The following is a 13,422-nucleotide window of genomic DNA, read 5'->3' as shown; positions in this document are numbered from 1 at the left end:
TTATAGTAGTGGGAATTTAAGTCGCCTTAACTACAGTACCTCCCATCACCAAGGAATCCAGAGTTAATAGCCCAATGAGACTATCAAACACCAATAAATACCCTCTTATAAATATCCCCTCTAAAGAGCAGAGTCAAGCTACTCATTTAGAAGAGCCCAGAAGGGTATTAGCAGCCCACTGAAGAGCTGACTTTCGTCCATCAATCCCAACTGTTGTAAATAAAGACAGTTTTCAAGAAGTGCCTTTTTAATAAGGCACATCTGTTTCCCGGCAGATTTTACTTTTGTCAGCGAAACTCCCAAGTAATTTGGCTCTGCTTTACAGCTTATGGGACCATGTATTTATCATCTGACTCAATTAGTTCATTGTTTTCTTTCTAGATTTGGTCCCGAATACGCACCATCAGATACGCGCCACAAGGTGGCGCTCTAATACAGGAAATGAACGGCTGGGCTCCGCTCTAAATCATCAGATTTCGGAGACAATCCTGTTCCCCCTCCCTCATCACAGGATGCTCAGCTTTTGCAAAAAGCACTTTTCTCGAATCGCCTGTGTGGACACACGAGCTTCTGCACACTTACTTTCTGAGGAAATCCTCCAAACCCTGGCGCCGCTGATCCACATGCTGGCGATTGTTCATGTTGAAAAACAGGTTTTTAGATGGAAGTTCTGGCAGTTGTCTTATAAGAAAAAAAAAATTATAATCATCAAATTAGGGTAGGTAAGTTACAGAAATCCCTCAAAGTGAAAGCAAGTTATGCATGATAATTATCACACAGTGATTATATATTACATATTAGTTATATAGTAGGGATAAGAGAATATTCACTTAAAGAAAACCCAATTTTTAAACATTTTTGAGGCTTTTCATGGTTAATACCCATAAAAGTCAGTGGAATTCAAATGATAAATTTTGAATTCAGATGCCATAGCCACACAACTAACTAAAGTTATCATTACAATCAGGAAGAATGCCTATAAAAGCCTTCATAATTTATACACCTATAAATCAATGCATATCAAAGTTCTAAATATGGAATATAATAATCGAGTCTCCTCGATATGCTCTTTAAACCACTTACACCAGCAGTGCATTACTTTGGAGTCTCTGCCTCAGCCACACAAATTCTCTGTATCTTCTTCGGACACAGGATGTTTTCATTGTAAAACACATGCTATTGGTCTGTTCAGAAAAAAGAAAAATAAATATAAGCCTCACTTGAGGGAAAAAATGCTTTTCTTACATCTATAACTCACTATATGCCCCTCAAAATTTGTTTAAATAAGATTTTTTAAAACCAAAAATACATTTTCATTTAAACCGGGCTCAAATCTTGCACATAAACCACCAATATGACAGCCCTGAGGACAGCTGGGGTGGCAAAAATGAGCAGGTTCATCTGGGGCGAGCCATTCACTCCCTGCGCCTCTGGCTCGCCTATTAGCACTGCTTTCCAAGAAGAATCATAACTACAAAGTCCTGAAGCATAAGCGACCAGTAAAAACTGAGGGTCATCCACTGCGTTTTAATACTGTCCATCTGTCCAAGTAGCTGCAGAAGCCTTTGGGGACTAGAGACACCTTCTCCTGGTCTCCAACATGACATCACAGAGGCCATCATGCCCTTGACACGGCCAACACTACCGATCGCACAAATCACGGGGAGTCCTGAAATCACTTTTAAACAAGAGAACAGCATTTCCCTTCTCTAGTAGACACGCGAGGGAATGTGATCTGAGTTAGAGAGGGGCGAGAGGCTCAGGGACAAACATCCCCACGGTGACCCAAATCCCAGGCCTGCTCTGCTATAGGGAAATCACTTCAACTCCAGTTTCTAGAGTGATAAAACCGGGGCGCAGCGGTATGTACCTATGTCACAGGGTAGCTGTGAAGGTCGATAACAAGCGCTTGGCAAATGTTACCCATTAACATCATTACTAGTTACTAGATGTTGGTTTCCTTCCAGCTCCCCGAAGGCCACCTGCAGAGTCCCCATCCTCAGCAAAATGGCAGAGCTTCTCCTTTGGGTAACACAAGAGTTGGGCAAATATTTGTCTACTGATTTTGTAAGATCTCCATCCTCCATTGATTTCAAATTTCTATTTCATCATCTTTACATTACCAAATGAGAACTTTCTGGCCCCCAAGATTTATATTATTTCAAGAACTATTATGCCACCATTTAATAAGCACCCAGCAGTTGTTCTCCTTGGGAAATGTGATTATGCGCGTTAGTTCTTAAACTGTTCCCAGGAAATGGATGAGTTTCTGGCATTCCCTCAGGAAACCTGGGCTGCAGAGAGGTTACATTAAGGGACCTGCCCCTAACGTAGTGATTGGTCTCAATCGCATCATCTTTGACGATAGAACAGCAAAATGTGCTGGACGGAGTTTGTGGCACAATAACATCCTGTGTGTGGATTTCAAAGCACGCCAGGGCCTCGCTCTAAGGTGATCCTTGGGGAGTAAGAAAGCAGGCCGTGCCGGCAGGTGTGGCTCAGTGGTTGAGCATCGACCTGGGATCCAGGAGATTGAGGTTCGATTCCCAGTCAGGGCACATGCCTGGGCTGTGGGCTCCTTAGTCAATCGATGACTCTCTCATCACTGATGTTTCTATCTCTCTTCCCTCTCCCTTCCTCTCTCTGAAATCAATAAAAACATATTTAAAAAAGAAAGAAAGCAGGCCATTTACACCAGAATTAGTGTCCTAACAAGGCCTGCGCAGGTATCCTGTCGGTGCTCCCTCCCCAGAGAGGACCAGGCCGCTGCGGGGACCCTACCCCAGGTACTCACTGGGCCAGTTTGAAGTCCCTTTCATTTCTCTGTTCAGATTCACTGTGGATCCAATAACTGGAGATCCAGCCAGTGCCTGCACCTGACAAAGGTCCATCTACCTCTAAGTCCTTCATTTGCAGAACAAGTTCAGGAGAGTGTATATGATTGATTACCCACCTCTAGAGTCCACTTGTTTAAAATTCCAAGTAAATGCTAAGATTTCAGAGTCACCTGATATCATTTCCCTTGAGGTTAATTTATAGGGGTCAAACCGGCTTCTCTACCTGCAAAGCTCTATGGGTACAGCACCTAAGGGAGGCTGACCAGGACTCTCCGATCCCCCCATCGATTCTTAATTGCACAACAGGATCAGAGGACGCTGAGATCACTAGTTTATTACATTCCTCTAAATCTATCTGCTTGTGTCTGCTACCTACCAGGCCAAGATTTATTCATTGTCAGTCTATTAGCATTTCAGAGAAACGCCAGAACATCACGAAATAATATTTGTGGAACCCATCATTTCTGGCTCCAGGTGGACACTTCTGAATCCATATCATGCTACTTGAGTAGCAGAGAAAGACCTGTGCTGTCATAGCTCCCTGAGGGGAATCAACTGTCACACCTACCATCAAGCATGTGACACGATGCACAAATGTTTTAGAGGAAGTTAAAAGGCAACTAAAGAATTCGTTTCATTTCCAAAGGCTTAATCTTACATATTTGTGTTATAATTTCCCACACAGAATTTACATCTGTGCGACTTTATGAGCAAATCCAAAACAAAATCAAAATACAAAGTGTACCCTGGCAATGGCCTTCAACACTACCATCAAAAAAGCAGCTCTGAGTTTTTACTTTGTTTATTTTCTAAATTGGAGAACCCCGAGGGGAAAAAGAAAGGAGAAAAAAAGAAAAGTTTTATGTCTAGTGATTGTGTGTCCAATATACCAATTTAGCTACTTACAACTTGTGCTATGTTGTCACAGATAAAACCTGGGCTGTTGCTATGCTCCCGAGAAAAGTCTAGACTAAATCAGATGGGAAAAGTGACTACAGGCATGATCAAGGCCATAAAACTCTAACACATGGGCCAAGTCCAGCTTGTCACTTGTCTTTACAAATAAAGTTTTATTAGAACACAACTACACTCATTCATTGATGTCTTATTTATGGCTGCTTCCATCCTCCAAGAGCAGAATCGAGTAGTGTTGAGGGAGATTGTGTGGCCCATAGAGCTGAAGACCTTTATTACCGGCCCTCCACAGAAGTTTGCTGACCTTGTTCAAGATGATCACAGAAGGCCACAAGCAGCGTAACATTGCTCAAGAGATTATGACGGAGCATTATTTCCAAATAAAGAACATCATTTCTGGTACTTTACTTGTGTTGATTACTCAGAATCTAGACAAAGGCTAGATAATTGCACATATTCAGTTCCTACTTTCTTAGTCTACATATAAAACACTGCAGGTCTCTTCTCCGGAGAACCCTGCATCCTCTTAAAGCAGAAGATTTATCAAGCGATATATAGGGTGTCCCAAAAAAATGTATACACACACTTTGAATAATTATACAGGCACTGTTTATTAAAACACATTTCATTTTCAAAATTGAGCTATCAGCTGTTACATTTTTGTGACGATATATGTATACAGTGTGTACATTTTGAGGGGACACCCTGTATTTATTACCCAGAAATATGCTGTAACAGATCATAAATACCATTAATGAGGTATAAATATTCTTTAACTGTGAATTTTAGATGTAGTCACATCTTCGTGCAGGCAATAAACATTAAAATATTAATATTAACAAAGGTACAAAAAAGAATTGAAATAAGAAAATTTTCAACTTTAGGGAACACCTTACTACCTCCTTTAAGATACAAGCATTAGTAGTAATCATTAAAATTCAGTTCTTTGAATTAGGAAAACTTTACAATGTCCACTGTAAGTATATCACAGTATTTCATCAAACACATGCTACTAAAAATCACTACTGACGGCGTACTTACATGAATACATATCTCGTAGTCGATATAAGAATGCCAGAAGTCCTCCTTCTGAATCCTAGGGTCTCGAACCCAGACACTCACGAACTCCTGTAAGGGCATCACAAACAGAGAGCTGTTTGGGGACTGCAAGTGGGGCTGGAAAGAGATGAGAGAAATGACTGTGCTAGAGCAAAGCGGAAATGAGCCTCAACCAATGTGGTTACGATCCTTTAAAAAACAAGAAGTTAATGAATCGGGCACCATAGAAAGCCCCAAAAAAAAGAACACTTTTGCCACAAAATGGAATTTTTAAAATAATTCAAAACCAAGCTGGGTGCACTTCTGGAGAGTTTTGCAGGTTATGTGAAGACAGTAAGAAAGTATACTTTAAAACGGAATCTTAATTTTCAATCATGAAAAATAGGTTCATGTTTTTCTCAAATTTTAAAAGCAGTCATTTCTTATTTCTTCATCTCTCTAGATTAAAATTATAGGCCCTGCGTCACTTCCCAGAACCAAGTAAGGGTAGCAAAGGTCATGCGGAAAGCAAGCAACAGGGTTGAAAATGATTTGGGGTATGCACCCCAGCTTCATGAGGATAGGCTTAGTTAAAAACACTGCCCTGGCCTGGCCGGTTGGCTCAGCGGTTAGAGCGTTGGCCCGCAGACTGAAGGGCCCTGGGTTCATCCCGGCCCAGGGCAGGTGCCTCGGTTGCAGGCTCAATGCCCGGCCCCCGGTCGGTGTGCAGTGTTGCTCAGTGGTTAGAGCGTCGACCTGCACACCAGAAGGTCTGGGGTTCGATTCCCAGTCAAGAGCACGTGCCTGGATTGCAGGTTCAATCCACACCCCTGGGCAGGGCAGGCAACCAGTTGATGTGTCCCTCTCACATCGATGTCTCTCCCCTCCTCCCCCGTTCCCTTCCACTCTTTCTAAAGAATCACTGGAAAAAATATCCTCACTCCTTGGGTGAGGCTTAACTATATATATATATATATGTATGTATATAACAGTGACCACCAAGGAAAAAATGAGAACATGTATAACAAAAATGTATTACGCTTACATGATAAATATTAAAGTATAATTTATTTGATAAGTATTAAAGTATAATTTATTCAATTGGTGATTATAAATTTGTTAATGGAATGTAATTTTCAGTATTTTAACTTTTGGGTTAAAAAAAGAGGGATTTCAAGGCTGAAATTTTAGCCATTTCTTACTGCTTTCTTTGACACACCTGAGAGGCAGGCTGCAAACATGCTGGAGCGGAAGGGAAGAAAGAGTGTGGGGTTTTCTGGACAGAGCACCCTCATTCTATTAGGCAGATACTCAAATGAGAATTTTCAGTACAGAGTAATTTAAAAAGGAGAAACACAGTCCACAGTCCCCGAAAATAACCTTCGCCACCCATCAAGTTCACCTTCTAAGACAACATGCACTCTGTCCTTGCACTGCAGACCTCTGCCCCACCACCGGCCCTCGTTAATGTTCCAAAAAGTCTTATTTTAAAATCTTTTCATTATGCATTTTTAATGTCATTCAGAAGACAGAGAGGCAATAAAAACGAGGTAACAATACAGTGATGCTCTAAATGTTTGGGCTATTATTTCTCAAAAGCACTTTCTAAATTGTAAGGGGCACCATAAAAACAATTGTGAAAGCAAAGTATTTGTAACAGCGCCTCATTCCATATAGTGTGATAGGGTTAGGGGTGAAATACATCCTGCCTGGAGATGGAAACTGAAAGAAACTAAACCCAGGCAAGGCCGTCAGTCTGTCCACATTTCACCTTGTCTCGTGTGTGTGTGTGTGTGTGTGTGTGTGTGTGTGTGTGTGTGTGTGTACTTTATGACTTCTTCACTGGCACAAAGATGAATATATTACTATTATATATTAAAACCTTGTCTTTGACCTAAATGTTCATTTTTTTTTTCCTGATTAAAAAAAAATTTTAACATTTTCATGGGCCCCTAAAAGCACTGCGGGCCCTGGGCACTGTGCCTAATGGAGATGGGCTGAGCCCACACGCTGAGCAAGGGACCCCGCTCTGAGCCAGATGGCTCCTAGTCATCAAGTCACATGTGAGCCACGCTGCCTCGCCGGGGACTGGCAGCTCTGTTTTTCCACAGGAGAGGCAGAAGTCCTCAAATACACCAAAAGGGAAATTAAGTATTTCCAACAGCTCAATGTTCCATATTAACAGAACACGCGCACCTGTGGCTGAAACGGGGGCCTTGGCACAGGTCAAACAAAAACGAATGGCAAGAAAACACATTGTCAATTTGCTACAAACTTGTGATTTCAAAAAAATGTTTCTGACCTTAAGCTATGAAATCCACATACCCCCGACCACTCAATCTATTACTAATCGATGATGAACGACGACAAATCGTTCCGGAATAAATCCGGTCTTCTTTTTCCTATTTGTTTGCTGTTGTCCAGTTGTTAACAAATATGAATAACACGTCCCTTTTCACGGAAAGATCACTGAAACTACGGTCACAAGTCTAGGGAAAAATTCTGTCACCCACTTCTTAAATTATGAACTTATTCACTGAGCCTCTGTTTCCACATCTGGAAAATAGGAATAATGCCTGTGCAACCTACCTCGGCTGTTTAATTAGAAGAACCAAATTATAAAATACTGGTGAAAATACTGGGCAATTTTTCATTAGGTGCTACATGAACATAGAGCATTATTATACTTTTCTATGTAAACTATTATGCCATAGAAAGGGAAAGGCTTCTAAACCCAAGCACTGAGGTCCTCATACAGACACTGGCAGTAAGGAAAGGTTAACCAGCTGTGTATGTTCTTTAACAGCAAAAACTATTAAGAATCCAACAGCAAACACCCACACGGTAATTTTTCAGGGAAAGGCGGAGTGACCTGACGATTGCATAGCACTTCCTCGGAGCAAGCCCTTCGGATATTTGTGAAAGGAATGGACAGCCTAGCGACAAATCTGCAGAGTCTCTTTTCTTCAGCTCCATGGGTAGGTAGTCTCAGGTCTACCATTGTTACTACTCATTAAGTTTAATCTTTTGGGATAAGGGGACGTTGAATACTTATTCTAAAACTATGCTGGGGGGAAATGGTAGGACACAGTGAAAACCTTTAACTTGGTTAGAGTGCTAAATGCCCCCTTCTCCTGTGGCTGCCGGGCTTCCCTCCTCCCTGTTCCCTCTCTTCTTGGTTCTGTTTCATGCCGCTGCGGCCCCGAGGGTCATCCAGGCTGCTCTGGTTCAAGGGCCACCTGCCCACCATTAATCGCTACGAGGGCTGCTAATTGATCTCCGGGCCTGTATCCAATTCATCCCCCACCCGAAGGCAAGCATGGCTCCAAAGCACACATCCGATGACGTCATTTTCCTGCTGAAAATCCTTCAAATCCTGCCCCATGACCTTCAAGATCAGGTTCAAACTCCTTCGCTAGCACAAGGGAGCCTTCCACGGTGTTCACCCTGCTTACCTCCGAGGGCTGAGCGAAGGTCCCCACACACAACGTGCCATTTCACACCTGCACGCCTTTGGACAAGCTGTTCTCTCTGCCTGGACAGCTGTCCCCACCCCACTTTCTGCTTTGTTTTTCTTCTTGGTTGTCTTATTTTCTCCTAACTCCAATTCCGTGTTCAAAAATGCAACTCGGTCTCTGGAGATGCTCAGATTCATCCACTCTGACTTACAGGTTTGACCCCCCTAAGCCCCTGCCTCTGGGCAGACCTCGCTGCCCAGCTCGCCACACTAACCGTACGGTAGTTACCCGCAGGTCTCCTCTAGCAGGTGCTGAGCTCCTTTAGGAAAGCAGCCTGTCTCCTAGGACTTGAATGCCTGGTGCATCCAATGCATTCCACTATCCTTAATGAATGCATGCATGCCTGCAGGAATAAGTGAGTAAATTGCCTTGGGGGGGTAGCTTAAACTTCAGTTGAAATAAAAACCTCCATCCACTTGGGTTCCAGGGCTTCATGAACAGCGATAAGTTATTTAGCAGCTGCTCTAAAGTTTATCTTAAGTGAGCAAGCCCCTTCCACTGAGGGTGCGCCGATTAACAGCACATGCTGCCAGGCGATGTTTCAGACCCGTGAGGACTGTTTCCCACCACCCTAAAGGACCCCAGAAGCACCTATTTACACAGAAATCATTGAAAAATCATTCCGATAGCTTCAATAACTTGGGTCCCCGAAGGCCTGTACCAGACAATAATTTGTTTGGCTCGCTGAAGTTAAAATATGTACTTGGAAGTAATAAAAGTACACTTATTTTAAAATATCCTGTCGCTCAGATGGGCCTCCCCTCCCCCACCCCGCAATTAGGAGGAATTAGGGAAGTTCAGCAGAGCTTCCAGCTACAAATCGCACACCCAGGAAGCGGGTGCACCTCCGATCCCCTAATTAGACACGTCCCTAGTGGCAGTGCCCGCCATCCGTCTCGGGGACGCCGACAGGCCGCCCGCCACACAGGGCAGCTCAGGGCTCCACACCTCCAATCATATGGATTTCCTATGAAAATTGCTTCGGCAGCAGCAGTTACTCAATTTAATAACCTTATTAAACACTTTAATGACTTCTTGGGCCTAATGACGGTATCTAGGATGGAGGTGGAAGCCAGGCAGAGAATTAAAAATTTAAACTCACTGATCCCTACTGTTCTCCATGGGAAAACGGGCTTCTGAAGAAAGCCCGCTAGACTCTCTGACAATCTAATCCCCGTGTCCTCTTATAATAATCGCTCTTTGATTTTAATATACTATCTCTCCCCACACCACCCCAAGTTCAATCTTTGTCCACTTACCCACCTACCTTGTCTTTTTTTTCTTTCTTAGCCCTGATATGAGATGAAATTAACAATAAAAATAGCTGTACTGTACGGGGCACTGACGCGGGCCAGGCACGGTAGTAAGTGTTTCACACGTGTTTTGCTTTCATCTTGACAGCAATCCTAAGAGGTCAGTAATATCAGCATCCCATTTTATAGACAAGAAAAAGACGGCTTCTAAAGCTTAAGCAGCTGGCCCCAAGTCAAACGGCCAAGAGGCTGAGGGAGGTTTCAGATTCAGGTCCACCTTGCTCCAAAGCCTAACCTCTCAAACATGTTCTCTTCAGTTGCTCTTTTAGCAATACTAAATCTCAGTCACTTAAATTTCACTGTAATTGCATTATTTTGGAGGGGAAAAACATTATCTTCTTTGCTATTCGCTAAAACATCTGTTGAAACAACATGGTCTTCTGAAACTCTGTACCACGAGACTTTGTATTTCATTTTTCCATTTCTAGCTCCAAGCATAGGATCAGCACATAGCTAGTGCTCATGAAATGTTTGAGAGTTAATTAGATTACAAATAAGATTAGAAAACAAAGGATGTACAGGTTCTGCATGCTGAAAATTATAGGATGCTGTTAAAAGAAATCAAAGAAACATATGCACATACTTCTTTGTATACGTCTATAAAATATCATGTCTCTACTGTGTTCATGCATTAAAAGACACATCATAATAAAGAGACAAATTCTCCCCGAACTGATTATAGGCTTAAAGAAAGTTCTGTAAAAACCTCAGGAAGATTTTTTTTTTGAAGATATAGATAAGCATATTATAAAATTTACATGGAAAGGCAAAGGCCCTAGAGAAGTCAAAATAATTTTGAAAAAGAATAAAGCAGGGAAAATCTCTGTTGCTGAGACCTATAAAAATATGCCCAACTGAGTGTTGACAAAGGTGTGAAAATAATTCAGTGGAGGAGAGAGAGCCTTTGCAATAAGTAGTTCTAGAACAACTGGACATCCACAGGCCATAAGGGGAACCTCAACCTACACCTGGCACCTTACACAGAAATTAATGCAAAATGGGTCACAGAGCTAAATGTAAACATAAAACTTTTAGAAAAAATACAAGAGAAAAATCTTGGGGACCCAGGACTAGACGAAGAGGTCTTAGACTTGATACCACAAGGACAAGACATACAAGAAAAAAAGTGACAGACTGGACCTCACCCTAACTAAAAACCTCTGCTCTGCAAAAGACCCCGTGAAGAAGCTGAAAAGACAAATTACAGACTGGAGGAAAACAGTTGCAAATCACGCATCCCTCAAAGGACTTGTATCTAGAATATACAAAGAGCGCCCCAAACTCAACATTTAAAAAAGCAAAGAATTCAATTAGGAAGCAGGCAAAACACATGAAGAAACATTTCACCAAGGAGGACACATAGATGCCAAGAAGCACAGGAAACAACGCTGAGCATCATGAGCCGCTAGGGAAACGCACATCAACGCCACAATGGTCCATCACCACACACCCAGCACAGTTTCTAGGGGCATTAGCACTATTTTTTATTTCAGCCCTTTTGATAGTTGTAGCATTTAAATTTTCCACTGCAGTCTAGCTTTAATCTTTATAGTACAGTAAACATGACTGTTCTAATGGTAAAATATTTACTCAGATTACCAAAAAATGAGTAGAGACAAAAGCTAACAAAGCAAAATCTCTGGGTATTAGTGGGTATTAATCTTTCATAGCCTCGATGAGAATTTTCTATCACAAAAATGAAAACTTGTTTCATTTTGTACTCACTTTCTCAGGGCTTTTTTTTTTTTTTTTCCAATTCCAAAGTAGTGTTTTACAGGCTTATGTGTTTAAACTGGAGAATCGTTCACGCATTCATTCATTTATCCATACAATTGAAATGTGTTGAACACCAACTCTGTGCTACACAGCCAATGCTTACAGAATTTAATCCACGCCTTTTTCTCCAGAATTCCACTCGGAACTTCCACACAATCTCAAAACTAAAGTTCAGTGCCCTGAGCGGTGCTGGGTTCGATTCCCAGCCAGGGCGCTGCGGGCTCGATCCCCAGTGAGGGGTGTGCGGGAGGCAGCCCATCGGGGTTTTGCTCTCACATCAATGTTTCTCTCTCTCTTCCTCTCCCTTCCTCTCTCTCTCTTAAAAAAAATCAATAACAGCCCGGCCAGGTGTGGCTCAGTGGTTGAGCGTCCACCTAGGATCCAGGCGATCAGGGTTCGATTCCCAGTCAGGGCACATGCCCAGGTCGTGGGCTCGATGAATAACTCTCTCATCATTGATGTTTCTGCTTCTCTCTCTCCCTCTCCTTTCCTCTCTCTGAAATCAATAAAGATATATTTTTTTAAAAAATCAATAACAGGAATATATTAAATATAAATTTTTTAAAAAACTAAAACTAAAGTTTAGCCATTTTACACACTACATTCTTTACAAATAGCAAGCTTGGGAGGCAGAAGGACTGTATCAAGTAACCTTCCTTTATTTCCTAATAATATTCATGACAAATAACCTAAAAGGCATACTACCAGGGATGTTACTTGCCACTTTATTGCCTGGAGTGTGCTTAATGCCATGTCCTTGAAGGTTTGAATGATGAATTTTAAGAAAGCTTATATTACTTCGGGATAAACAACCGTGGATGAGGTTCAGTGAGCCCCGCCTTTGCAGGACTTAATAATAGTTCATGATGTTGCAAAAGAAATTAAAAAAAATCGTTCATGATGCTGGAAGTTTCTTTACACAAGTCCTGTCCAAAATTAAGGAGTTACCTTTCTGTATCACATAATACATTAGGGAAAGGGCAATGGAAAAATTCATCTTTTGCAACAAGAAATAAGCGCCAATCTGTGTTAAAAGGCACCACGAGGACTCAGTCAGCAAAATCTTGAATCTGAAAACCTCTCCGGGACAAAAGATGGAGTTCCTTTAACCAATAAATTGCAAAGGGAGAAAACGGCGGAATGATGGACTTTAAGCAATGTACTACCCAGATGCGATGTGTGGTCCTAATTTGGGTCATGATTAGAACAGCAAATACATAAATTTTCCTCAGTGTAATCAGGGAAACGTGAACACTGACTGAATATTTGATGGTACGAAGGCACTAATGTTAATTATTTAAGGTGTGATAATGTGGTTTGTTTGTAAGAAGGGTCAGTTGTTGACATGCAGACTGAGATAGTTACAGATGAAATTCCAGAATGTCTAGACTTTGTTTCAAAGTAATTCACCGCCAGGGCAGGAGGGAATGGGTGGGGGTGGGGAGATGGCTTGGTCATGAATTAATAATGTGCTAATTATTGAAACCTTAGGTACAGAAGGGTCCATTATATTATTCTCGCTACTGTGTGCATGTTTAAAATTTCATAATGAAAAGTTAAAACCAGAGAAAGTAAAAAAAAAAAAAAAAGAGGAAAGGAGAAAGGAAGGGAGAGAGGAAGGGAGGGGACCCCTAGAAGGCTGCTTTAGAAAAAGGAACAGGAGTGGCACCTGAAAGTGAAAGTTGGTCAGAAGCATGGACCTGAAAATGTGAACCACTTGTTTAACATGTACTGACACCATTCACATAATGATACCCTAATACTTCTCCACCTTCAAAAGTAAGATTTTTTTTCATTATTATAGAAACAAAACATGTATGTGGTTAAAGATATACTTTTATTTATATATAAAATTTCAACTACAGCCCTGGCTGGTCTGGCTCAGTAGTTAGAGAGTCGGCCCAAGGACTGAAGGGTCACGGGTTCGATTCCAGTCAAGGGCACAAACCTCCGTTGCAGGCATGTGCCGGGGGCAACCAATCAATGTGTCTCTCTCACGTCAGTGTTTCTCTCTCTGTCTCTCCC

The 13,422-nt window shown here is 41.9% G+C and overlaps 1 protein-coding gene across 1 annotated transcript in view; it reads right to left on the bottom strand.

Moving 5' to 3' along the window:
• Positions 1-13,422, bottom strand: part of SNX10 (sorting nexin 10) — a 55,850-nt gene that overhangs the window by 8,521 nt on the left and 33,907 nt on the right. Inside the window, exons 3-5 of the mRNA XM_087821220.1 lie at positions 4,794-4,880; positions 1,084-1,184; positions 583-681 (exon numbers count right to left, since the gene is read on the bottom strand). Coding sequence (XP_087677346.1) covers positions 583-681; positions 1,084-1,184; positions 4,794-4,880 — 287 coding nt within the window. The remainder of the gene's footprint in view (positions 1-582; positions 682-1,083; positions 1,185-4,793; positions 4,881-13,422) is intronic.

This window comes from Miniopterus natalensis, chromosome 10, assembly GCF_054644295.1.
Source record: "Miniopterus natalensis isolate mMinNat1 chromosome 10, mMinNat1.hap1, whole genome shotgun sequence".
NCBI lineage: Eukaryota > Metazoa > Chordata > Mammalia > Chiroptera > Miniopteridae > Miniopterus > Miniopterus natalensis.
This window is presented reverse-complemented; position numbering and strand designations above follow the sequence as displayed.